The 26916-nt window shown below is 42.3% G+C and overlaps 1 protein-coding gene and 1 long non-coding RNA gene across 7 annotated transcripts in view; one reads left to right on the top strand and one right to left on the bottom strand.

Annotated features, from left to right (window-relative positions):
• Window positions 1-26916, bottom strand: part of PGAP1 (post-GPI attachment to proteins inositol deacylase 1) — a 1221194-nt gene that overhangs the window by 40869 nt on the left and 1153409 nt on the right. For all 5 annotated transcript variants that reach the window (XM_056536018.1, XM_056536017.1, XM_056536020.1 and 2 more), the window contains one exon: window positions 5162-5266. In XM_056536018.1, the coding sequence (XP_056391993.1) occupies window positions 5162-5266 (105 nt within the window). The remainder of the gene's footprint in view (window positions 1-5161; window positions 5267-26916) is intronic.
• Window positions 16053-26916, top strand: part of LOC130284992 (uncharacterized) — a 35058-nt gene continuing 24194 nt past the window's right edge. The window contains exons 1-5 of one of the 2 annotated variants that reach the window (XR_008847210.1): window positions 16053-16559; window positions 16984-17141; window positions 17232-17354; window positions 17802-17947; window positions 18524-20356. This is a non-coding gene — a long non-coding RNA (uncharacterized LOC130284992). Of the gene's footprint in view, window positions 16560-16983; window positions 17142-17231; window positions 17355-17801; window positions 17948-18523; window positions 20357-26916 lie in introns of those variants that run through there. The other variant, XR_008847209.1, reaches the window with a different exon arrangement.

Below are 26916 nucleotides of genomic sequence, written 5' to 3'. Positions count from 1 at the left end.
AAACTCTATAGATCTAAAAGACCCCAAATAGGGTTGTAAACCCTGTGGTGGCAGTGTGGCTTTAATAATTATTACTTTAATACATTATTAATATATCTGCCTGCACACTGTGAGTATGTTATGAGAGATGCGATTAAATGGTGCAAATCGGTTGGTAGTTTGATCCCTGCTGCACATGCATGGGACATCCGTTTTGGGTGACCTCAGTGGACACTCTGCGTCATAACGTCCGTGTGCATGCGCAATTGAGATCTTAATGGATGCCGCCATTATACAGAGCCACGCTATGAACGCTCTGTTATTCAGGTATTCCTACATACTTTTTCCTCTGTTTCTTTCACTATTGGTCAGTTGTTATATAAATATTGCTCAATATTTGCCAAAAATCCCTCCCTGAGGAAGCCTAATGGTAAAACGACGTAGGGTCTGGCTTTCATATGTGTGTATGTGCCTAGCTTTGTTTCCTAGCTCTGATGGATCTAGTGTGTGTCGTTTGTCCGTTGCTATATGGCTTGACTGCTGTAATCAGTAGGCTTCATGCCCATTTGTGTGTTCCACTGTGATACAGTCCCATCTGGCATTGTAGCTATATAAGATGCACACACTAGCACCTTTTCTTGCTGCTATATAGGTCTGTTGTTTACTTGTAATATATTTATCTGGGAATTTATCTTTATATGAATTTCCTAAATAAAGTTGTTTATTATTAAGTTATCTCTTTGTGTCCGGTGTAACTTGATAGGTATGTTGTCAGAGTGAGTTCTCACATGGGACCACTTCTTTTTGATTTTGTTATTTACCCTTTTCTGAATTATATGTTGATTAAGAAAATATCTGCCATAAATACAGGAACTCTGTGCAATAGACTACCTCAGGAGCTGGTTACTGTAACAGAAAAGGTCTTCTAAAAGGCTTAGACCATATCTTAGAGCAAAACAACAGAACATGTATAGAACTCTTGTTTGAATGTTTGAATTAAATCCTGTTTGAATAAAAGTAGGATGTGAATCCAAAAGAGCAAATTTTTACTACTGCACTCTAATTATGGACCGTCATAAAAAAAATGGAATAAATGTGTTGATCTGCTGGACTGCTTAAAATCTCTTTTTTATTGCACAAAACATACTGCAAACTTCAAAAGATGGGGCACTACACAATCTGGAGGTAAAAAAAAAATATACCCAACTATTTAATGGTGAAAATTCCTTTGTAATACCTTACTGTCCTTTCAATAAACACGCCATTTGCTGGGAGCCTCAATGATGGCAAAAAAGAAGGGCCATTATTTCTCCTTCTCAGGCAGGACAAGTATGTGCTGTCCCCCACCATTTATTTGAACAGGGATGACAAAAATAGCCAAACATGTGTACTGACATTTCCATCTTATAAAGCAATGACATGGTCTGTGGGGGTCTGGCCTCTGGAACTCCCAGCAATCACGAGAATAAAGAAGCCGCAACACTGCTATAACCCTGCATCCCCAAATGTATTTATTTTTCCTTTCACAGTGGTGCTACTGGACAATGTGCAAGGAACTGAGATTCACTTAAAGGGCTACTAGAGGGCTACTTTTTTTTTTTTTTTTAAATCAACTGGTGCCAGAAAGTTAAACAGATTTGTAAATTACTTCTATTAAAAATTCATATTCATTCCAGTACTTATCAGCTGCTGTATGCTCCAGAGGAAGTTATTTTCTTTTTGAATTTCTTTTGTTTGACCACAGTGCTTTCTGCTGACACCTCTGTCCATGTCAGGAACTGTTCAGAGCAGGATATATTTGCTATGGGGATTTGCTCCTTCTCTGGACAGTTCCTGACATGTACAGAGGTGTCAGAAGAGAGCACTGTGGTCAGACAGAAAATAAATGTCAAAAGAAAAGAACTTCTTCTGAAGCATACAGCAGCTGATAAGTACTGAAAGCATTACGATTTTTAATAGAAGGTTATTAGTGGTTATTAGTGGTGTACCCCAAGGTTCAATACTGGGCCCGCTGTTGTTTAATTTATTTATCAATGATATAGAGGATGGCATTAACAGCTCTGTTTCTATCTTTGCAGATGACACCAAGCTTTGTAGCATGGTACAGTCTATAGAGGATGTGTATAGGTTACAAGATGATTTGGATAGACTAAGTGTCTGGGCATCCACTTGGCAAATGAGGTTCAATGGGGATAAATGTAAAGTTATGCATCTGGGTACTAATAACCTGCATGCATCGTATGTCTTAGGGGGGATTAAACTGGCAGAGACACTGGTAGAGAAGGATCTGGGTGTACATGTAGATCCCAGACTACAGAATAGCATGCAATGTCAGGCTGCTGCTTCCAAGGCCGGCAGGATATTGTCATGTATAAAAAGAGGCATGGACTCGAGGGACAGGGACATAATACTCCCCCTTTATAAAGCATTGGTACGGCCTCATCTGGAATATGCTGTTCAGTTTTGGGCACCAGTCCATAAAAGGGACACTGTGGAGCTGTAAAGGGTGCAGAGACGCGGGACTAAACTAATATGAGGCATGGAACATCTTAGCTATGAGGAGCGATTAAAGGAGTTACAATTGTTTAGTCTTGAGAAGAGACGTTTAAGGGGGGATATGATAAATGTATATAACATATTTATCAGGTATACCACGCACCGGCCTATAACACGCACCCTCATTTTACCAAGGATATTTGGGTAAAAAAAGTTTTTTACCCAAATATCCATGGTAAAATGAGGGTGCGTGTGTGTGCATGCGTATACCCCGACACACCTCCAGGAAAGGCAGGGGAGAGAGGCCGTCGCTGCCCGCTTCTCTCCCCCTGCCTTTCCTGGGGTCTAGAGCCCTGCTGCCGCCGCTTCTCTCCTGCTGGCTATCGGCGCCGCTGCCCGTTCTCTTCCCCTGACTATCGGTGCCGGCGCCCCATTGCCGGCGTCGATAGCCAGGGGGAGAGAAGCTGCGCCGGCAATGGGGCAGCGGCGCCGACAGACAGGGGGAGAGAAGGGGCAGCAGCACCCATTGCCGGCGCCGCTGCCCCGTTGCCTCCCCCCATCCCCTGTTGCATAATTACCTGTTGCCGGGGTCGGGTCCGCGCTGCTTCAGGCCTCCGGTGTTCGTCCCCTGCGTCGTTGCTATGCGCTGCACGGTGCGGCGCAATGACGATTTGACCTTAAGTACATTTTTTTGTGATATGCTTAACCCCTTAAGGACGCAGCCCTTTTTTCACCTTAAAGGGGTACTCCGCCCCTAGACATCTTATCCCCTATCCAGCACCCCGCTATCATTACTGCGCAGAGCGAGTTCGCTCTGCACGTAATGACGGGCAATACAGGGGCCGGAGCATCGTTGCGTCACGGCTCCGCCCCTTGGCCCGCCCCCGTCAATACAAGTCTATGGGAAAGGGGCGTGGCGGTCGTCACGCCCCCTGCCATAGACTTGCATTAAGGGGACGTGCCGTGATGTCATAAGGGGCGGAGCCATGATGTCACGCTGCTCCGGCCCCTGTATCGCCCCTCATTACGCACAGAATGAACTCACTCTGTGCAGTAATGATGGCGGGGTGCCACAGTGGCAATCCCCGGGGTCCCCAGCAGCGGGACTGCGGCGATCTAACATCTTATCCCCTATCCTTTGGATAGGGGATAAGATGCCAGGGGCGGAGTACCCCTTTAAGGACTGAGCCCTTTTTTGCAATTCTGACCACCGTCGCTTTACGAATGAATAACTCGAAAACGCTTTTACCGAATATTCTGAGACTGTTTTTTCGCGACATATTCTACTTTATTTTGGTGGTAAATTTTCAGCGTTACTTGCATCCTTTTTTGGTGAAAAATCCCAACATTTCATGAAAATTTTGAAAATGTTGCATTTTTCTAACTTTGAAGCTCTCTACTTGTAAGGAAAATGGATATTCCCAATACATTTTATTTTTCTTCACAAATACAATATGTCCACTTTATGTTGGTATCATAAAATGGACATATTTTTGCTTTTTGAAAAAATTAGAGGGCTTCAAAGTAGAGCAGCAATTTTCAAAAATTTCATGAAAATTGCAAAATCTGAAGGGACAGATGTTACAGAACTACAACTCCCACCATGCCTGGGCAGTCTAGGCATGCTGAGAGTTATAGTTTGGCAACATCTGGAGGGCTGCCGTTTGGGCACCACTGTAACAGTGGTCTCCAAACTGTGACCCTCCAGATGTTGCAAAACTACAACTCCCAGCATGCCCAGACAGCCTTTGGCTGTCTGGGCATGCTGGGAGTTGCAGTTTGGCACCCACTAGGAAGGGCAGCAGTAAATATCACTTAATGCCCCCTTTCTTTCCCCCCCACCGTCGTTTCCCTACCTGCGCCTGTCTCCAGCGACGATCGGAGGTCCCCAAGCATCTTCTCCTCCAGGTACCGGCCTCCATCTTCTCCCCATGTTCTCCACGACATCCAGGGGTGGGCAGAATGTGGGGTTGCCAAGGCAACCCACTGTCCTGCGCTGCAATTGGTCAGAATCAGTTCTGACCAATGGCAGGGGATAGGAGGAGATTGCAGCACTGCGACCTCGCTCCTAGCCCTCAGGATGATCGGGGCTGTCACTGACAGCTCCGATCATACCTATTTTCCGGGTGATCGGGTCACCAGAGACCCGATCAGCCCAGAATAGCAGAAAATCACATGTCTGAATTGACATGCGATTTTCTGCGATCGCCGACAAGGGAGGGTCTCAGGACCCCCCTCGGCGATGTGCCGGGATGCCTGCTGAATGATTTCAGCAGGCATCCCGGTCCGGTCCCCAACCGGCTAGCGGCGGGGACCAGAATTCCCACGGGCGTATGCATAGGCCCCACGTCCTTAAGGACTCGGGATGCAGGGCATATGCATATGCCCGGCGTCTTGAAGAGGTTAAGATTACTCTGCATAAGAGCAGGCCGAAACTTTCCAGAATATAAAAATGACTAAGAGAAAGGAAACATAGTTTTACAAAATGGGAAAAACAGTCTATCGTTTTAACTTTACAAATCACAATAAATAAATGTGTCATATTTATGTGTCATAAAATTAAGATGAAAATATTTTAATAATCAAACAAGAAAAATACTAGTATACTAATAATAAAATAGATCTGGTGAAAAATAGGAGAAACTGGCCAAATACTGAAGTGGTTATCAAACATTGATATACTCACCTGGAGTTCATTGATAATACAGTGGAGTTCATCAGAATTTCTACAGTAAAGATGAGAATAATAGCCAAAACTCTCACGGGATCGGGGACCAGCTGAATACTATTTCTAGACAATTAGAAACACAAAAAGTATAAATAATAATGGCACCTAAAGAAACAACATCAAAATGCAAAGAATGCATAAAATAATTTAACCACTTAAAGCCACTTCATCTTAAAGGGGTACTCTGGGATTTTTGGTTCTTTTAATGTAAAAGGGGGCAGCAAAGTTAATCTACTTACTAATATACAGTTGGGCAAAAAAGTATTTAGTCAGCCACCAATTGTGCAAGTTCTCCCACTTAAAAAGATGACAGAGGCCTGTAATTTTCATCATAGGTATACGTCAACTATGTAAGACATGAGAAAAAAAATCCATAAAATCACATTGTCTGATTTTTAAAGAATGTATTTGCATATTTTGGTGGAAAATAAGTATTTGGTCAATAACAAACATTAATCTCAGTGCTATGTTATAAACCCTTTGTTGGAAAGGACAGAGGTCGAAAGTTTTCTGTAAGTCTTCACAAGGTTTTCACACACTGTTGTTGGTATTTTGGCCCATTCCTCCATGCAGATCTCCTCAAAAGCAGTGATGTTTTGGGGCTGTCGATGGGCAACACAGACTTTCAACTCCCTCCAAAGTTTTTTTTTGAGTATGAGATCTGGAGACTGGCTAGGCCACTCCAGGACCTGGAAATGCTTCTTACGAAGCCACTCCTTCATTGCCGGGGCAGTGTGTTCGGTATCATTGTCATTCTGAAAGACCCAGCCACATTTCATCTTCAATGCCCTTGGTCATAGAAGGAGGTTTTCTCTCAAAATCTCACAATACATGGCACCATTCATTCTTTCCTTTACACGGATCATTCGTCCTGGTCCCTTTGCTGAAAAACAGCCCCAAAGCATGATGTTTCCACCTCCATGCTTCACATTAGGTATGATGTTCTTTGGATGCAATTTAGTATTCTTTCTCCTCCAAACACGACAAGTTGAGTTTTTACCAAAAAGTTCTACTTTGGTTTCATCTGACCATATGACATTCTCCCAATCCTCTTCTGGATCATCAAAATGCTCTCTAGCAAACCTCAGGCAGGCCCAGCCATGGACTGGCTAAAGCAGGGGGACACGTCTGGCACTGCATGATTTGAGTCCCTCGCTGCGTAGTGTGGTACTGATGGTAGCCTTTGTTACTTTGGTCACAGCTCTCTGCAGGTCATTCACTAGGTACCCCTGTGTGGTTCTGGGATTTTTGCTCACCATCTGATCATTTTGACACCACGGGGTGAGATCTTGCGTGGAGACCCAGATCGGGGGGGGGGGGGGGGGGTTATCAGTGGTCTTGTATGTCTTCCATTTTCTAATAATTGCTCCCACAGTTGATTTCTTCACACCAAGCTACTTGCCTATTGCAGAGTCAGTCTTCCTAGCCTGGTGCAGGTCTACAATTTTGTTTCTGTTGTCCTTCGACAGCTCTTTGGTCTTGTCCATATTGGAGTTGTGGACAAGTGTCTTTTATACTAATAAGTTCAAACAGGTGCCATTAATACAGGTAATGAGTGGAGGACAGAGGAGACTCTTAAAGAAGAAGTTACAGGTCTGTGAGAGCCCAAAATCTTGCTTGTTTGTAGATGACCAAATACTTATTTTCCACCATAATTTACAAATAAATGCTTTAAAAATCAGACCATATGATTTTATGGCTTTTTTTTCTCATTATATCTCTCATAGTTGAGGTATACCTATGATGAAAATTACAGGCCTCTCTCACCTTTTTAAGTGGGAGAACTTGCACAATTGGTGGCTTTTTTGTCCCACTGTACTTTACCTACCTGTGATATGTAGCTGGTATTGAATTTATTTGTCTTTCTTTTCCCAGTTAGTTCATTTTCTACATTCATTTTCTAAATTAGTGTTGTCCCGGACCTTTCCCAGCTTGCTGTGCGGCCTGAGACAGTATATCAGGTGCTCAAAGCGGGATTGGATGCTTTGCCTGTTGTGTGTGAAGTCAGCTCTCTGCTGACGTTACCAGCACAAATGTGTGTGCATTATTATCAATTCATCCACAGTTTGTGTGTCAGGTTGTGTTGAATAGTGCTGTAATAGGTGGGGCAACTGATGTGTTGGAGGGAAATAAGTCACCTCCCACCTTGAAACAAAGGATCCTGGGGATTGTAGTCTGAGGGAGGCCACATGAAGTAGCCAGTTCCCAAAAATAGGCCAGCAGCATGATGGGGGGGACGCACAAGAAACAGCCATTTACCACAAACACAAGCACAGATCCTTGGTAAGCATGTCTATATCTGACACAATTACCAAAGTGTTGGATAACCCCTTTAACTTTTATTTTCCCTTCCACAGAGCCATGTAAGGGTTTGTATTTTGCATGACCAATTATACTTTGTAATGACTATTTTCATTTCACTATAAAGTCTACAGCAAAACCAAAAACATATTTGTGGGGGAAATTGAAAAAAAAAATGCAATTTTGCCACTTTTAGGGTTTTTCTTAATCACTAACCTAGCCAGACATCACTGCAGCCTTTGATTGGCTGAGCAGCAGTATGACACACCCCTACCCCTTAATTCCCTGGTTGAACTTGATGGACATATGTCTTTTTTCGACCGTACTAACTATGTAACTATGTAACTATGACACTGTGGACCCCAACATCACTCCAGGTCTAAGCATCACACTGCAGCTCAGGAAGAGGATCGCAGCCAGCGACCGGAGCAGGAAACCGCAGGCACAGTAGGAGCTCGGGAGGTGAGTAGAGGTTTATTTTGTTTATATACTGTAGAATGGGCATGGTTATAAAAAAAAATTCTCCCACTGGATAACCTCTTTAATGGGAGGAAGTGGGAAGATGAATAGTTAACAGGGGTGAAAAAAAGAGGACAGCATCTTAATGATTTACAGGGCAAAAGAAAGAAGGGACAGCACCTGAAGGGTTACCCTATGAGGCAGATCCTTGCTGCAGGGGAGAAGGAGCAGTTCACAGACCATGGCCATCCTTCCTGCACCAGGACATTGCAGCGAAGATGGAAGGTGGCAGAAAAGAAGGCTTCTTGTGACAGGAGGTGGCGCTTACTGATGATGCTGACGCTGACTTCCATGCACTCAAGACCGTGGTCTCGGTGCTACAGATAGGCCTCCCATGATTGATAGACCGTGCCCCCTAACGACAGAAGCCGTGCCCCCTAACTACAGACAAATTGATGATGAAAAATGTTGACAACTATTTCCATTATTGATTTGAATGAATAAAATTAATTAATCATTGCAGCCCTAAAAACAGAACTATAATTTATTGTTCAATACATATAGGTGCTTTAGGAGAGACTCTGGGGGAGATTTATCCAAACCAGTGCAAAGGAAAAGTGGCCCAGTTGCCCATAGCAACGAATCAGATTGCTTCTTTCATTTTGCAGAGGCCTTGTTAAAAATGAAAGAAGCGAACTGATTGGTTGCTATGGGCAACTTTTCCTCTGGACAGGTTTTCACAAATCTCCCACTAGGTCTCCTTCCTCAGATAAATGAACTCTTTTGGTAAGACAAAAAGGGGATCAGTCCACCAAAACTAGTACCTGACACAATGAAATAAATATGTGGTAATCTATATATATAAAACTCAATGGGGGAGATTTATCAAAACCTGCGCAGAAGAAAAGTTGCCCAGTTGCCCATAGCAACCAATCAGATCGCTTCTTTCATTTTGCAGAGGTCTTTTTTTAAAAATAAAAGAAGAAATCTGATTGGTTGCTATGGGCAACTTTTCCATGAACAGGTCTTGATAAATCTCCCCCAATGTGTTTATATGTATGTATGTATTATTTGTATGTATGTGTGTATGTTCCAGCATCACGTCCAAACGGCTAAAGATATTAACATGAAACTTGGCACACATGTTACTTATATGTCAACAACAAACATAGGATAGGTAATTTAACCCTTACTCACCCCCATTTGCCAGGGGCGGGGGTTATGTTTTAAGTCCCATGCAAGTCAATAGGAAATATATGTTACTGCATAACTTTAAAAAATCATAACCCTTTCAATTTTCCACCTAAAAATCCATATTATGGCTTATTTTTTGCGTCACCAATTCTACTTTGCAGTGACATTAGTCATTTTACCCAAAAATTCATGGAGAAACGGGGAAAAAAATCATTGTGCGACAAAATCGAAGAAAAAACGCCATTTTGTAACTTTTGGGGACTTCCGTTTCTACGCAGTGCATATTTTGGTAAAAATTACACATTATTCTGTAGGTCCATACGGTTAAAATGGTACCCTACTTATATAGGTTTGATTTTGTTGTACTTCTGTAAAAAATCATAACAACATGCAGGAAAATTTATACGTTTAAAAATGTCCTCTTCTGACCCCTATAACTTTTTTATTTTTCCACGTAGAGGGTGGTATGAGGGCTCATTTTTTGCGCCTTGATCTGAAGTTTTTGATTGGACTTTTTGATTGTTTTGATCAGACTTTTTGATCACTTTTATAAATTTTTAATGGTATAAAAAGTGAATTTTGAATTTTTTTACGTGTACGCCATTTACCGTGCGGTTTAGTTAATGATATATTTTTATAGTTCGGACATTTACGCACGCGGCGATACCAAATATGTTTATTTTTATTTACACTGTTTTACTTTTTTTTATGGGAAAAGGGGGGTGATTCAAACTTTTATTAGGGAAGGGGTTAAATGACCTTTATTAACCCTTTTTTTTTTTTTTTGCAGTGTTATAGCACCCAAAGGGACCTATAGCACTGCACACACTGATCTTTTACACAGATCACTGGCATGTATTAACACCAGGGGCGGATCCAGAGTCTAGTCTTGGGAGGGGCACTATTAGAGTATTTTGTGTTGGTGGACAGTAAATAAGGTGTTGCTTAAGGTACTTACAATATTGAATGTATCATACAGTCCTAACCTTGTTTAAGACTCATAAGCTATGTTCAAATGTGGAATTCGGCATGGGCATTCCGCTGTAGCAGAGTCCCATTTAGTTCAACAAGATTCTGCTGCACTGTGCTCACAGCAGAATATCCATGCCAGATGTTTCCAGCACGGAAATTTAGTTTTCTGTCTCTGCAGAAAGAATGTGCACGTTCATTCTTTCTGCAGACACCGCACGGAATGCTTAGCCATCTAGGAGACGGCTGTCCGCACAGAGATTTTCCCTGCGGACAGATAGGATATGTTTAAACAGATATATCAATATAACAAAGATCATAAGACATTTTAAGTAGTTTAGGTATAATATATTAGAATGTTTACATAAACAGGACTACACATAGGACACATGATCACACATTTAGTGGGAGATTTATCAAAACCTGTCCAGAGGAAAAGTTGACCAGTTGCCCATAGCAACCAAGGCCTTTTTTTTTTACAAATGAAAGAAGCGATCTGATTGGTTGCTATGGGCAACTCGGCAACATTTAGACTGGAAGAAAGGAGATTTTGTCTAAGGCAAAGGAAAGGGTTTTTTACACTAAGAACAATAAGGATGTGGAATCCTCTGCCTGCAGATGCGGTTTTATTAGTCTGTACAGACGTTTCAACAGCAACTGGATGAATATTTGCAAAAACATAACATTAAGGGACATAGGCCCTGATTTTTTAGCATGTTGTGATGCCCGCGCTGTAGCATGTTGTGATGCCCGCGCTGTAGCATGTTGCAGAAAATTATTTTCAGTATAATAATCAAATATACCAATTGCCACAGAATGGGAAAGTGCTTAAAAAGTTTTTACCATTTAAAAATACAGCTCCCAGTATGACCTTAAAGGGGTACTCCGGTGAAAAACTTTTTTTTTTTAAATCAACTGGTGCCAGAAAGTTAAACAGATTTGTAAATTACTTCTATTAAAAAATCTTAATCCTTCCAGTACTTATTAGCTGCTGAATACTACAGCGGAAATTATTTTCTTTTTGAAACACAGAGCTATCTACTGACATCATGAGCTCAGTGCTCTCTGCTGACATCTCTGTCCATTTTATGAACTGTCCAGAACAGCATATGTTTGCTATGGGGATTTCCTTTTACTCTGGACAGAGATGGACAGAGATGTCAGCAGAGAGCACTGTGCTCGTGATGTCAGCAGAGAGCTCTGTGTTTAAAACAGAAAATAATTTCCTCTGTAGTATTCAGCAGCTAATAAGTACAGGAAGGATTAAGATTTTTTAATAGAAGTAATTTACAAATCTGTTCAAAAAAAAAGTTTTTCACCGGAGTACCCCTTAAGTATGTGGTAAGGTTATGCTGGGAGTTGTTGTTTCACCCATCATTACTGCAAAACTTACAAGTGACTCCAGCTCTGATAGGACATAATGAGGGAATACAGAAGGATATCAGTGACTACAGGTGACGTCTTCTCTTTAGTCTTTCCTTATCTAATTCAGATGGTACATACCGGGTCCAGCTAAATGTTCCCTCAGCAGAACTTGATACCCAGATGGTTTCTATGTCAGCGGATACTGATCCTCTATATGAAAACAATAATTATTATAATACTGCCAAACACTGTATGCTTTGAATATAATACCGCCACACACCGTAACCTCTGTATATAAAACCGCCACACACCATAACCTCTGAAAATAATACTACTACACACTGAACCCTCTGAATATATTACTGCAACACACTGTACCCTCTGAACATAAAACCACCACATACTGTGCTCTCTGAATATAACCTTGCCATGCACCCTCTGAATACAATACTGTAATGTATTGTGGCCCATAAAAACCATACAACCCCAAAAATTCCTTATAATATACACTATGGCCGACATGTATAATTGTCTCTTGTTTTTTGTGTCTAAAAATTATGAAAAAAAGGCGCAAGCAGGGTTTATTTGCGCCTTTTTTGCGCTTGAGTTGCAATCTACTGATTTTGGCAATACACATAATATGGACGGGTTTTATGAACTGTGTCTTTTTGTGAAAAGGCGCAAAAAAGGCGCAAAAAAGGCGCAAAACCACTGAAAAGTCTCTAAAACTACACCAGCCCAGACTTAGCTTTTTAGTGTATGTGAAGAGGGAAATGTTAGAAAATGTGACCTACACAAAATTTATCAAATGGTCTTATATCTTTTTATAAATGTGGCGCTCCTACACAGAAAAATACTTCACTTACACCTACAATGGTAAATGCCGGCCTATACCTCTGAAATGCAAAACACTCTGTGCCCCTCACTTATAGTAATAATGCCCCCACATATAATAATTATAACTCGTCCTGTTCCCCCCACATAATAATAATGCCCTCTGTCCTGTGCCCCTCACATATAATGCCCTTGTCATGTTCCCATCACATATAATGCCCCCTGTCCTGCCCCCTCAGGGGGCATTATATGTGAGGGGCATAGGACATTGGGCATTATATGTGGTGGCACAGGACAGCCCCCTCCTGTCATGTGCCCATATAATGCACATATAATGCCCCCCTGACATATGTCCCTGACTTATAATGCCCCCTGCCCTGTGCCCCTCACATATAATGCCCCATGTCCTGTGCCTCTCACATATAATCTCGGGGGGGGGGGGGGGGGGAGGGGCAATTGCCCCGCTGCCCCCCCCGGATCCGCCACTGATTAACACGCCTGTGATCAGTGTTATCGGCGCCTGACTGCTCCTGCCTGGATCTCAGGCATGGAGCAGTCATTTGCCGATCGGACACCGAGGAGGCAGGTAAGGGCCCTCCCGGTGTCCTGTAAGCTGTTCCGGACGCCGTGATTTCACCGCGGCAGTCCCTAACAGCCTGACTGAGCAGCCGGGATACTTTCACTTTCACTTCAGACACGGCGGTCAGCTTTGATCGCCGCGTCTGAAGGGTTAATACAGGGCATGTCCTGTATTAGCCGGGGGTCCTGGCCGTTCACTGCGTGACCACGCGGCATATCGCGGGGTTAAAGTCCTATACAAGTCTATGGGAAATATATGTTACTGCATAACTTCCAAACGGCTGGAGATATTTCGATAATACTTGGTCACGTTACTTACATGTCCACTTAAAATATATGATAGTTAATTTAACCCTTAACTATCCCCATTTGTGAGGGTCGGGGTTTTTGTTTAAAGTCCTATGTAAATGTATGTTTTGTTTAAAGTCCTATGTAAGTCCTATGTTCCCACATAACTTCCATACGGCTGGAGATATTTCAATACCTGCTACACATATTACGGGTCGAAATAGGAGGTCGAGATAGGAGGTCGGGATAGGAGGTCGGGATAGGAGGTCGGGATAGGAGGATGGGATAGGAGGTAGGCATAGGAGGTTGGGATAGGAGGTCGAAATAGGAGGTCGGGATAGATGGACTGAATAGGGGGGACGGGATAGGAGGTCGAGATAGGAGGACGGGATAGGAGGTCGGGATAGAAGGTCGGGATAGGAGGTCGGGATGGGAGGTTGGGATAGGAGGTCGGGATGGGAGGTCGGGATAGGAGGTCGAGATAGGGAGGTCGAGATAGGAGGACGGGATAGGAGGACGGGATAGGAGGATGGGATAGGAGGATGGGATAGGAGGTCGAGATAAGAGGTCGAGATAGGTCGAGATAAGAGGACGGGATAGGAGGTCGGGATAGGAGGTCGGGATAGGAGGACGGGATAGGAGGTCGGGATATGAGGATGGTATATGGGGTTGGGATATGACAACAATATATGAGGACGAGATATGAAGTAAAAAGCTTCCTCCTTTGTTTATTTTCCTCCCCAACAAGGATTAGGAAGGAAAAACTGGGCAATGCCGGGTACTCAGCTAGTCTATGTATATATAAAACTCAATGGGGGAGATTTATTAAAACCTGTCCAGAGGAGAAGTTGCCCAGTTGCCAGTAGCAACCAATCAAATCGCTTCTTTCATTTTTAACAAGGCCTCTGCAAAATGAAAGAAGAGATCTGATTGGTTGCTATGGGCAACTTTTCCTATACACAGGTTTTGATCAATTTCCCCCAATGTGTGTATGTATGTATGTATGTATGTATGTGTGTATGTTCCAGCATCACGTCCAAACAGCTGACGATATTAACATGAAACTTGGCACACATGTTACTTATATGTCAACAACAAACATAGGATAGGTGATTTAACCCTTACTCCTCCCCATTTGCCAGGGGCAGGTTTTTTTTTTAAAGTCCCATACAAGTCTATGGGAAATATATGTTACTGCATAACTTCCAAACGGCTGGAGATATTTTGATAATACTTGGTCACATGTTACTTATATGTCCACTTAAAATATAGGATAGTTAATTTAACCCTTAACTACCCCCATTCGTGAGGGTCGGGGCTTTCAAATCAAATCAATGGGAAATGTATGTTCCCACATAACTTCAGTACGGCTAGAGATATTTCAATACGTGCTACACATATTACGGGTCGGGATACGAGGTCGAGATAGGAGGACGGGATAGGAGGTCAGGATAGGAGGTCGACATATGAGGATGGGAAAGGAGGACGGGAAAGGAGGACGGGAAAGGAGGACGGGAAAGGAGGACGGGATATCCTACATAACTTCAGTATGGCTGGAGAAATGTCAATACCTGGTACACATATTACGGGTCAGGATAGGAGGTCGAGATAGGACAACGGGATAGGAGGTTGGGATAGGAGGTCGGGATAGGAGGTCAGAAAAGGTGGACGGGAAAGGAGGACGGGATATCCTACATAACTATCCCGACCTCATATCCCGACCTCATATCCCTACCCGTAATATGTGTACCGGGTATTGAAATATCTCCAGCCGTACTGAAGTTATGAGGGAACATACATTTCCCATTGATCTGCATGGGACTTTAAACAAAAACCCCAACCCTCACAAATGGGGGTAATTAAGGGTTAAATTAACTATCCTATATTTTAAGTGGACATATAAGTAACATGTGACCAACAACCTACAGGTGTGGAAGACCACACAATAAAATGGTGAATATACCCCAGTTAAAAATAATTTATGACAAGTATAATCATGTATAAAAGTAATTTTATTGAAATATATAGTTTAAAAAATACATATATGTATATCTGAAATCACAGAATCAATTCATAAACGGTAGTATAAAAATAGAGGATATATAAAAGTATAAGTATAAAAGTATAAGGTGGATGCTGGGGTGAGAGAGCCTGTATGCCAATAAAATAGATAAAGAGATAAAATAGTTCTTTAAGAAGTCACAATGCTAGTAGTGAGCTGCAATTAATGGTTATAAATAAGTAGATTGGTAATAATAAATAAATTATAAATTAATATCTGCAGGGGTTGCATGCACAAGGTGAGGGGAAGGAGGGGGGAAGGGCGTCGTGCAAAATATGTGCAAAAAAAAATGTGCAATACTTGTGGAATTAAATAACCACACAATGGCCGGTGAGGGCAAACAAATATATGTGATAGAATTATTGATTAATAACCAAGGCAGAAAGCAAATGAATAAAACATAACACTCAAGTGAGTTGCAACAAGTGCAAAAAATAAAAAAATTAATTAACCGTGCAAATGAAGTGGACAAGGACTTGAACATGCAGCCTAAAAAAAGGGGGGGAATAACATCACCTGGGTCACACAGTATAGTGCTGATAATAAGCAATAACAACCAACAGGCAATGGGCAGCAATAATATAGATAGCAGCAGATAGATAGCAGCAAGTTTGAGTGGTGACTAGCAGCAAAGCGTAGTATGCAGGGAAGAAACGGTTTGGTATAAGCTGGCACAGGACTCACCCCAATCCACCTCCACAACTCCGACGCGTTTCGCCGGAAGCGGCTTTGTCAAGGAGTGAGGTGGACTGGGATAGCCAACGTCAAGCATTACGTGAGATCCAATCCTTAAAAAATGTCATTATCAAACCGTCCGATAAAGGCGGCAATGTAGTGTTATGGCCCCTAGAAATGTATGAGAGGGAGATGCTACGCCAACTACGACAAGGCGACTGTTATGAAAAACTTACTTTTAATCCTACCTTAAGGTTTTTATCTGAATTAAATATTATTTTAAACCAAGCAGTCGACCAAGGCATTTTATCAGCCAAACAGATGGAGGCCCTTTTACCAAAAAATCCTACGGTATCCTCCATCTATTTACTCCCTAAAATACACAAAAGTGCCACCTGTCCGCCGGGTAGACCAATTGTGTCTGGCTGTGGAAATTTATGTGAACCGCTATGCCGCCTCATTGATTATCATCTAACCTCTATTGTAGAGACCCTGCCATCTTTTTTAAAAGACACCAATGATGTGCTAAGAAAATTAGACAACCTGCAACTCGAATCCGATATGGTTATAGCTACCTGTGATGTGGAGGCACTCTACACTTCTATCCGACATAGTGACGGAATACGAGCGGTAAGATTCTTTTTGTCTTCCAGTGCCCTGGATTCTGACTTATGTAATTTTCTAATAGTGGCCCTTGAGTACATTTTGACTCATAATTTTTTTATGTTTAAGGAGTCTCTCTTCCTGCAGCTCCAGGGCACGGCAATGGGGGCATCTTGTGCGCCCTCGTATGCCAACCTGTTCCTGGGGCTGTGGGAGAGAGACATTTTTATTTCAGATCCCATTCCAGGTATAGAGAACATACAATATTGGTGGCGATATATTGATGATATCCTGCTAGTGTGGCAGGGACCGGTCACTGAATTACAAGACCTAATTACTAGACTTAACCAAAATGACTTAAATATTAAACTAACTACCAATATAGGTACCACATCTACTGAATTCCTTGATGTTAAGATCACAAGAGATGATAACGGTTTCCTTTCCACAGACCTTTTTAGAAAAAGCACTTCTGCCAACACTATACTTCATGCAAAATCCGGACACCCACGACATCTAGTGAATAACATCCCAACTGGACAATATCTTCGGGCACGACGCATCTGTTCCAATACCTCGGACTTCGAGAAACAAGCTGAAGATCTTCAGGTACGTTTTAAAGAGAGAGGCTATAATGACAATTGTTTGACTAAAGCATATCATAGAGCCAAAAAGAGTGATCGCAATACTCTTTTACAGGTTAAAAGACCTACCACCAAACAGGATTCCGATACCGTCAGATTCATCACAACATACCATTCACGGACCCAAGATATGAACACAGCAATTGCAAAATACTGGCCCTTACTTACGACAGACCAGGTACTTCTTGGATGCCTTCCCAAAAATCCTTCTGTCACTTTTAGAAGGTCGAAAAATATCAAACATTCTTTGGTTCGCAGTTACCATCAGGGACCTAATAAATCTCATCTTTTTGGATCAAAGGGTCCCAAATGGGGCAGTTTCAACTGCGGGCAGTGTGTTGCATGCGCAAACATAGAAAAGAATACTACCTTTGAAAATGCCAGTGGAATGAAATCTTACAAAATTACTCATCATATTAACTGTGCAACCAAGGGTGTAGTGTACTATGCTAAGTGCCCATGCAACAAAATTTATATCGGCATGACAACACGCGAACTCCGCAGACGCGTGAGGGAACATGTTCTGGACATAAAAGCAGGGAAGGATGGACCAGATCCATTCTATCAGAAGTCTTTGGCAAGACATTTTAAGAAGTACCATGGTAGTGATTCATCTCTTTAACAGGTTCGGGGCATTGATCGGGTCTATGCTGGCCCACGTGGCGGCAATTGGAAAACTCTTCTTGCTCAAAAGGAATGTAAATGGATCGAAATTTTGGGAACAAAAACTCCTGCTGGATTGAACGAGATCAACAGTTTTGCCTCCTATTTGTAAGTATAATCTATTTATTAGATATTTCTGTATTTATTTTCATTACCTTTTACATTGCTATTATTATCATTATATCACTATCATCACTCTTCCTCTAAATCACTATATGTCACGATTTTCTCCATATGTTATTATTTCCTTTTGTGTTCATTTTCTCTTCTCCCATATTATGGTCATTCATCTCTTGCACTTTTCCTTCACAACTTTAGTCCTCCCCTATCCTTCCTCCCCTTCCCCTTTCCCCTCCCCCATTCCTTCCTCCCCCCCCTCTCTCCCTCTTCTTCCCCCCTTCCCCCCCCCCTCCCTTCCACTGTCCACCCAACATTCCCCCTCCTCCCCTCCCCTTCCCCTTTCCCCTCATGGTCCGCACACACATATATTTCCTGCACTTGTTCACTTATTCCTATTATTGTTTTCTCTGTCTCTTATGTGGTTTTCATCCATGTTATGTGTATTCATTTTACTTAAATATCCTTATCTATGTTGTTCTCGCTGTTTGTAATTATGATATTCTCTTTTTTTTCATTGTTTGTAATTTTCTCTTTTTTTCATCCAATTGTCTTTTATTTATGTAGGGTCTACAATACATCTTGCTCATCATCCTATCTATATGGCGGGAGACCCCTTTCCTTCCTTCTCCCTCTTCTTCTCCCATGTTCCCCATCCTTATGTACTATTCGACATATCTTTAATATATTTATTATTGTTGTTATTATCAGTAGCGTTGTCCAATTAACTATCTGTGGATGGTTCATGTATGCATGTTCATACAATATTGATTTGTTTTTCTTAATTATGTTTAAAGCTATATGGGGGGCCCCCCACCTTATTATGTATGTTTATTCATAGGTTATTTATAATTATCAATATTTGGCTATTATATTACCATCCTCTTTTATTGATGTACAATTCATCTATTATGTACATTTCATTTATCACGCCCCTCTCTATTGGTTCCCATACCCTATCACTTGGCAATATTAATGTATTAATTATTTCCCATACTTATCACATTCATTTATTTATCTCATCACTTCCACTCACTCACCCTTTTAGCATCAAATCCCATTGCATATTTGCACACCCAGGTCTATCACATTATATTATCCCTATTCACACCTCCCCCCCTTCTCCTTCCCTTCTATTTCTCCCTGCCCTTTCACCATTTTGCACATGTTGTTTATTCCCACGTGCACACACAGATCCTTACACATTTTCTGTATCACATACATCCTATATGGTTGATTCAATTTAGATCCTACCTTTTTCCCCCCCATTAAGTATTACCTTTCACACACCACTTCATTCCCTTAATTTATTATCGGCATTCAGCCATTTTAGTGAGGCCACAGGCATTTTTTGCCTCTAGGGACCGGGCCCGGCGCACATGCGCAATATCATAGCATACGGCCATGTTTATGTGGCCTGCGCCATTAGTTCCATCCTTGCGCGTCTCTGGCTCCCTGTATGGGAGTCGAGCCAGCATACATGCGCAGTAGTGTACCCCAGGCGAGGACGGCTTACACGGCCCTCCTCTCGCGAGATCCCGGTCTCATTCACATGAGCTGATCCGCTCATGTGACCTGACGCTATTTCCGGTTTACATCACCCAGTGTCTCGTAACAGGTGCGTTCCTCACTCCCCATTGGCATACACATACTACTTATAGCGAGGCTATCCCAGTCCACCTCACTCCTTGACAAAGCCGCTTCCGGCGAAACGCATCGGAGTTGTGGAGGTGGATTGGGGTGAGTCCTGTGCCAGCTTATACCAAACCGTTTCTTCCCTGCATACTACTCTTTGCTGCTAGTCACCACTCAAACTTGCTGCTATCTATCTGCTGCTATCTATATTATTGCTGCCCATTGCCTGTTGGTTGTTATTGCTTATTATCAGCACTATACTGTGTGACCCAGGTGATATTATTCCCCCCTTTTTTTAGGCTGCATGTTCAAGTCCTTGTCCACTTCATTTGCACGGTTAATTAATTTTTTAATTTTTTGCACTTGTTGCAACTCACTTGAGTGTTATGTTTTATTCATTTGCTTTCTGCCTTGGTTATTAATCAATAATTCTATCACATATATTTGTTTGCCCTCACCGGCCATTGCGTGGTAATTTAATTCCACAAGTATTGCACATTTTTTTTGCACATATTTTGCACGACGCCCTTCCCCCCTCCTTCCCCTCACCTTGTGCATGCAACCCCTGCAGATATTAATTTATAATTTATTTATTATTACCAATCTACTTATTTATAACCATTAATTGCAGCTCAATACTAGCATTGTGACTTCTTAAAGAACTATTTTATCTCTTTATCTATTTTATTGGCATACAGGCTCTCTCACCCCAGCATCCACCTTATACTTTTATACTTATACTTTTATATATCCTCTATTTTTATACTACCGTTTATGAATTGATTCTGTGATTTCAGATATACATATATGTATTTTTTAAACTATATATTTCAATAAAATTACTTTTATACATGATTATACTTGTCATAAATTATTTTTAACTGGGGTATATTCACCATTTTATTGTGTGGTCTTCCACACCTGTAGGTTGTTGTTTTAGTTGCTCTTTCAGTGAATAATAAATCCCCTACCCTACTTATACAATATTATTCTATTTTTGAGCCCTTGAGGAAAGTTTCTTTCGGTTACATAACATGTGACCAAGTATTATCGAAATATCTCCAGCCGTTTGGAAGTTAAACAGTAACATATATTTCCCATTGACTTGTATGGGACTTTAAACATAAACCCTGCCCCTGGCAAATGGGGGTGGGTAAGGGTTAAATCACCTATCCTATGTTTGTTGTTGACATATAAGTAACATGTGTGCCAAGTTTCATGTTAATATCTTTAGCCGTTTGGATGTTTTTGTGGAACATACATACATACATACACACACACACACACACACACACACACACACACACACACGTTGAGTTTTATATATATAGATGTGTGTATGTATGTATTTATGTTCCACAAAAACGTCCAAACGGCTAAAGATATTAACATGAAACTTTGCACACATGTTACTTATATGTCAGCAACAAACATAGGATAGGTAATTTAACCCTTACTCACTCCCATTTGCCAGGGTTGGGGTTTTTGTTTAAAGTCCCATACAAGTCTATGGGAAATATATGTTACTGCATAACTTCCAAACGGCTGGAGATATTTTGATAATACTTGGTCACATGTTACTTATATGTCCACCTAAAATATAGGATAGATAATTTAATCCTTAACTACCCCCATTTGTGAGGGTCAGGGTTTTTGTTTAAAGTCCCATGCAAATCAATGGGAAATGTATGTTCTCACATAACTTCTGTACGGATGGAGATATTTCAATACCTGGTACACATATTAAAGGTCGGGATAGGAGGACGGGATGGGAGGTCAAGATAGGAGGACGGGATGGTAGGGATATGAGGTTGACATAGGAGGTCGATTTAGGACGTCGGGATATGAAGACAGGATATGAGGATGGAATAGGAGGTCGGGATAGGAGGTCGGGATAGGAGGACGGGATAGGAGGACGGGATAGGAGGTCGGGATAGGAGGTCGGGATAGGAGGTCGGGATAGGAGGTCGATTTAGGACATCGGGATATGAGGACGGGATAGGAGGTTGGGATAGGAGGTTGGGATAGGAGGTCGGGATAGGAGGTCGGGATAGGAGGTCGGGATAGGAGGTCGAGATAGGAGGTCGAGATAGGAGGACGAGATAGGAGGACGAGATAGGAGGACGAGATAGGAGGACGAGATAGGAGGACGAGATAGGAGGATGAGATAGGAGGACGAGATAGGAGGACAAGATATGAGGACAAGATATGAGGACAAGATATGAGGACAAGATTTGAGGACGGGATTGGAGGACGGGATTGGAGGTCGGGATTGGAGGTCGACATAGGAGGTCGGGAAAGGAGGAGGGGAAAGGAGGAGGGGATAGGAGGACTGGATAGGAAGACGGGATAGGAGGTCGGGATATGACAACAATATAAGGGGATGGGATATGAAGTCAAAAGCTTCCTCCTTTGTTGATTTTCTTCCCCAACAAGGATGAGGAAGGAAAAACCGGGCAACGCCGGGTACTCAGCTAGTATAGAATTAAAAAAAAGTATCGTAAATTTTTTTTAATGTAAATGTATTAATCATATTAAAAATAAGTAAAAATACAGGAACAAACTGAGGGATTGCTGCAGGGCCCTTGCAGCCAACTCCCGCTAATTCTTTATGTGGTATAGTATAATAAATATAATAGAGAATAAAACTTAACCCCTTAAGGACACATGTTTTTCAGTTTTTGCATTTTCATTTCTTCCTCATCACCTTCTAAAAATCATAACGCTTTAAATTTTGCACATAAAATTCCATATGATGGCTTATTTTTTGTGCCACCAATTCTACTTTGCAGTGACATTAGTCATTTTACCAAAAAATGTATCGGACTTTTTGATCGCTTTTTATTCATTTTTTCATGATATAAAAAGTGACCAAAAATACGCTATTTTGGACTTTTGATTTTTTTTTGAACGTACGCCATTGACCGTGTGGTTTAATTAACGATATATTTTTAGAATTCGGACATCTCCGCAAGCGGAGATACCACATATGTTTATTTTAATTTACACTGGTTTTTTTTATGGTAAAATTACCTTTATTAACTTTTTTATTCCACTTTTTTTTTTTTTTGCAGTGTTATGGCTCCCATAGGGGGTGTTAACATTGCACACACTGATCTTTTACACTGATCCCTGCAAAGCCATAGCTTTGCATGGATCAGTGTTATAGGCGGTCAATTGCTCAAGCCTGTATCTCAGGCTTGGAGCAAACAATCGCCGATTTGACGCGACGGAGCAAGGTAAGGGGACCTCAGCTCACATGCTAGCTGATCGTGACATCACGATTTTATCACGATAGTCCTGATCAGCCTGACTGAGCTGCCGGAAAGCTTTCACTTTCATTTTAGATGCGGCGATCAACTTTGATTGCAGCGTCTAAAGGGTTAATAGCACGCGGCACAACGATCGGTGCCGCACGCTATTAGCCCAGGGTCCCGTCTATCATTAGCTGCCGGGACCGACCCGGTATGACGCTGGGTCACGGTGTGACCCCGTTTTAAATACTGGGACCAGGCATAGGGCGTACAGGTACGCCCTACGTCCTTAAGAGATTAAAGGGGTACTCCACCCCTAGACATCTTTTCACCTATCCAAAGGATAGGAGATAAGATGTCTGATTGCAAGAGTCCCGCCACTGGGGACCCCTGCGATCTCCCTCCTGCACCCGGCTTTCATTTAGAGTGTCGGGTGCGGCGTCGGAGGCTCATGACGTCATGGCCACGTCCCCTCACCTAGACTTGCATTGAATGGTCGTGACGTCACGAGCCTCCGCATCGCCAGTCATCCGGATGTCTAGGGTGCCGCAGCCGAACCAAGAAGGAGTGATTGCTCCTGGAGTTTATCAAGCCTATATATATATATATATATATTCTGTGAGGTCCCATAAAAATTTGGATTACTTACCAGTAATCTGTTTTTCGAGATCTATGACAGCACCCCTGGAGAGGACCTCCCACAGTGGGACAGGAAACATGGATATAAATTTGGACCTCCTTCCTCTCCACCCTCAGTTCAGTAATAAACTACTCTATGGAGCAAGAGGTAGAACAATGTGCACAGAGAAAATACAATACAATATGCACAAAAAAAATAAATAAAAGGGAGGGATATATGAGGGGTGCTGTCATGGGTTCTTGAAAAACAGATTACCGGTGAGTAATCCAAATTTACCCTATCACCCATGACAGCATCCCTAGAGACTAGAATCAACAAGGTGGGGGGGGGGGGTTGCAGCATCCTGAAGAACCTTGTGAGCGGAACTTAGATCGGCGACTGGTTCCAGGTGCAACCTGTAATGTTTCAGGAAGGTATGGCTAGATGACCAGGTGACTGCCCTGCAAATTTGGTCTATGGAAGCATCAGTTTTTTCCGCCCAAGATGTTGCAAGTGCCCTAGTGGAATGAGTTTTAAAGAAAGAAGGGGGATCCTGATTTTTAAGCCATGTTAATAGCAAGTTTAATCCACCTACTAATGGTGGATCTAGAGGCAGAATCTTCTGTAAAAGAAGATTTTCAGATGTACAAAAACTCTTAGTAGAATCAATATAGGTGATTAAACATCTCCTTACATCTAGATTGTAGAAAAGTTTTTCTCTATCATTGGAAGGTCTCTCACAGAAGGAAGGGAGAATAATGTCTTGATTTTGGTGAAAATCAGACACCACCTTAGGTAAGAAGTGCGGTAAGGTTCTCATTATAACCCTGTCATCAAGAATTTTGGTATAAGGAAAATAAGGCTGAAAGGGCATGTAATTCCCCCACCCTTCTCGCTGTGGTGATGGCCAAGAGAAACGCTAGTTTGATTGTTAATATTTTAATAGAGACAGACTATAGAGGCTCAAATGGAGGGGTCATGAGGGCGTCTAGAACTAATGTGAGATCCCCTGGAGGAACTAATAATCTGGCTGAAGGGCGGAGTCTGGAAGCCCATACAAGAAATCTCTTAATAAAGGGTTGGTGGGCCAACTTAAAATTTAGTAAGGAGCTCAGACAGAGATTTGGACTTTGAGAGTACTGGGACTAAGGCCTAACTCTAGACCTCTCTGAAGAAAGCTAAGAATAATAGGGAAACTGGGAACCCCTAGAGGATCTACTCCATCACCTGCAAAGTTAAGAAATGCTTTCCAAGTTCTAAGGTAAATTTTTGAAGTTATTTCCTTCCTACTTGCTGGCAAGGTACTAATTACCCCATCAGTGAAGCCTCTTCTCTTAAAGATTAACCTTTCAGCATCCAGGCCATGAAAGGCAGATGAGGGGATGGAGGATGCAGTACTGGGCCCTGTGAGAGGAGATCCCTCCTGTCTGGAAGAATCCATGGTTGGCATACTGACAGAGTCCTTAAAAGGGTAAACCAGGGCCAGAAGGTAGCAATGTGCAAGACTTGAGCATGATCCTGTTTAATCTTTCTTAGGACTGCTGGTATTAAGCGGAAGGGGGAAAAGCATGCCCTACTCCCCTTGTCCATGACTGAGAGAAAGCGTCCACTGCAGATGGATGATCCAAAGGATTTAGAGAATAGAATCTGGGAAGCTTTTTGTTTATAGTTTTGAAGCAAACAGAACTACCGGGAAGACTCCAAATCTGCAACTTATCATATTGAAGACTTCTGGATTCAGCGACCACTCTGACTGGCTCATTTTGTTTCTGCTGAGAAAATCTTCTATGGTATTCTCCTTGTCCTTCAAGTGTACTGCCCTTATAGATGACTCATGGGTTTCTGCCCAGAGAAAGATCTGAGATGTCAGGTTCATGAGTTGCCTGGATCTTGTCCCCCCACCCCTCCCCCCCTGCTTGTTCAGGTATGCTTCTGTGGTTGTGTTGTAGCTGTAGAATAATACATCTTTCTCCACCACTTGATGAGACATGCAAAGAAGTGCCTGATATACTGCTGAGAGCTCTTTGTAATTTTAGGAGGAAGGAACTAGATGGGGATCCCATTCCCCCTGAAGAAGAGTGTGATTCACATGTGCTCCCCAGCCCCATGGACTGGCATCTGTTGTAATTCTCACCACTGGGGTGGGAAACCAGGGAACTCCTTTGGAGAGATTCTGTGGACTTAGCCACCACCTGAGGGAGACAAGGAGAACCTTAGGTTCAAGGAAGATTTTTCCCCACTCCATTGGGAAAGGCTGTCTAGCTGAAGTTCTCTTGACCTAAATTGGGCCCACCTTACTGCTGGAAATGCTGCTGTCATTAGACCCAGGACCGACATGGCCTCTCTGAAGGAAGGAGTGTGGGATAGAAATAGATTTAGTACTTTCTCATGAAGTAATAGTTGTTTCGCTGGAGGCAGGGTTGATATTTGAGAAGATGAGTTCAGGGATATTGCCAAAAAAGACAGGTCCTGGAGGGAACAAGACAGGATTTTTTTAGGTTCAGGTTCCAACCTAGGAATTTGAGGATTGAACGTACAGACTGTATCTGTTGGATAAGCAGATCTTCTGAACTCGAGACAATAAGAAAGTCATCTAGATATGGAACTATGAGAATGTCCTTTGTCCCGATAAAGGCCACTGTTTCCGCCATCACCTTTGTAAACACTCTGGGTGCTTGAGATACCCCGAAAGGTAGAGCTGAATATTTAAGGTGAACTCATTTCCCCTCTAAAAATACTGCTACTCTGAGGAACTTTTGACGGTAGGAATGGGTTGGGACGTGATAGTTAGCATCCTCTAAATCGATTGATGCCATTATACAGTTTGGGAATAGAAGACTGATAGTCGATTTGATTGATTCCACACAGAATTTTTTGTAGGATAGAAACTTGTTCAGGGCCTTGAGATTGATTACTACCCTGAATGCTCCTGACGTTTTTTTCACTAGAAAGCGCGGAGAGTAAAAACCCTGTTTTTCTTCGTATAGGGGAAATGGGACAAAAACACTCTTTTGCAAGAGGGACTTGACCTCTAGACACATTGCCGATTGCTTCAGCGAATCGGTCATCACTCCAGTAGGGAGTTACCTGTCCGGGGGAATTGCACTGAACTCCAGAAGGAGTCCCAAAGAGATGGTATTTAGGTCCCAGGGGCGTGAGGAGATAGTCCCCCAAGCTTCCACAAATCTGGACAGGCATCCCCCTACTGGAGTGAGGATGTCATTGTTGGGAATCCTTGGGGCAGGATTCTCTATTGGGAATAAAAGGGAATCCTTTACCTCTCCCTGATACTCTAAATTTCTTATTCTGGTTCGCCTGAAAGTAACGCCTACCCCCTGCTCCAACCCTTAAAGGATGATTCAGGTGGTATAGGGGGAACAGGAAATCCATTTTTTTTAAATCAGAAGCCTTAAGGAGGATATCATCTAAAATAGGCCCAAAGAGTAAGTCAC

This window comes from Hyla sarda, chromosome 8, assembly GCF_029499605.1.
Source record: "Hyla sarda isolate aHylSar1 chromosome 8, aHylSar1.hap1, whole genome shotgun sequence".
In the NCBI taxonomy this organism is placed as follows: domain Eukaryota; kingdom Metazoa; phylum Chordata; class Amphibia; order Anura; family Hylidae; genus Hyla; species Hyla sarda.
Note: the sequence above shows the minus strand (reverse complement) of the source record. Positions and strands in the feature narration are given on the sequence as shown.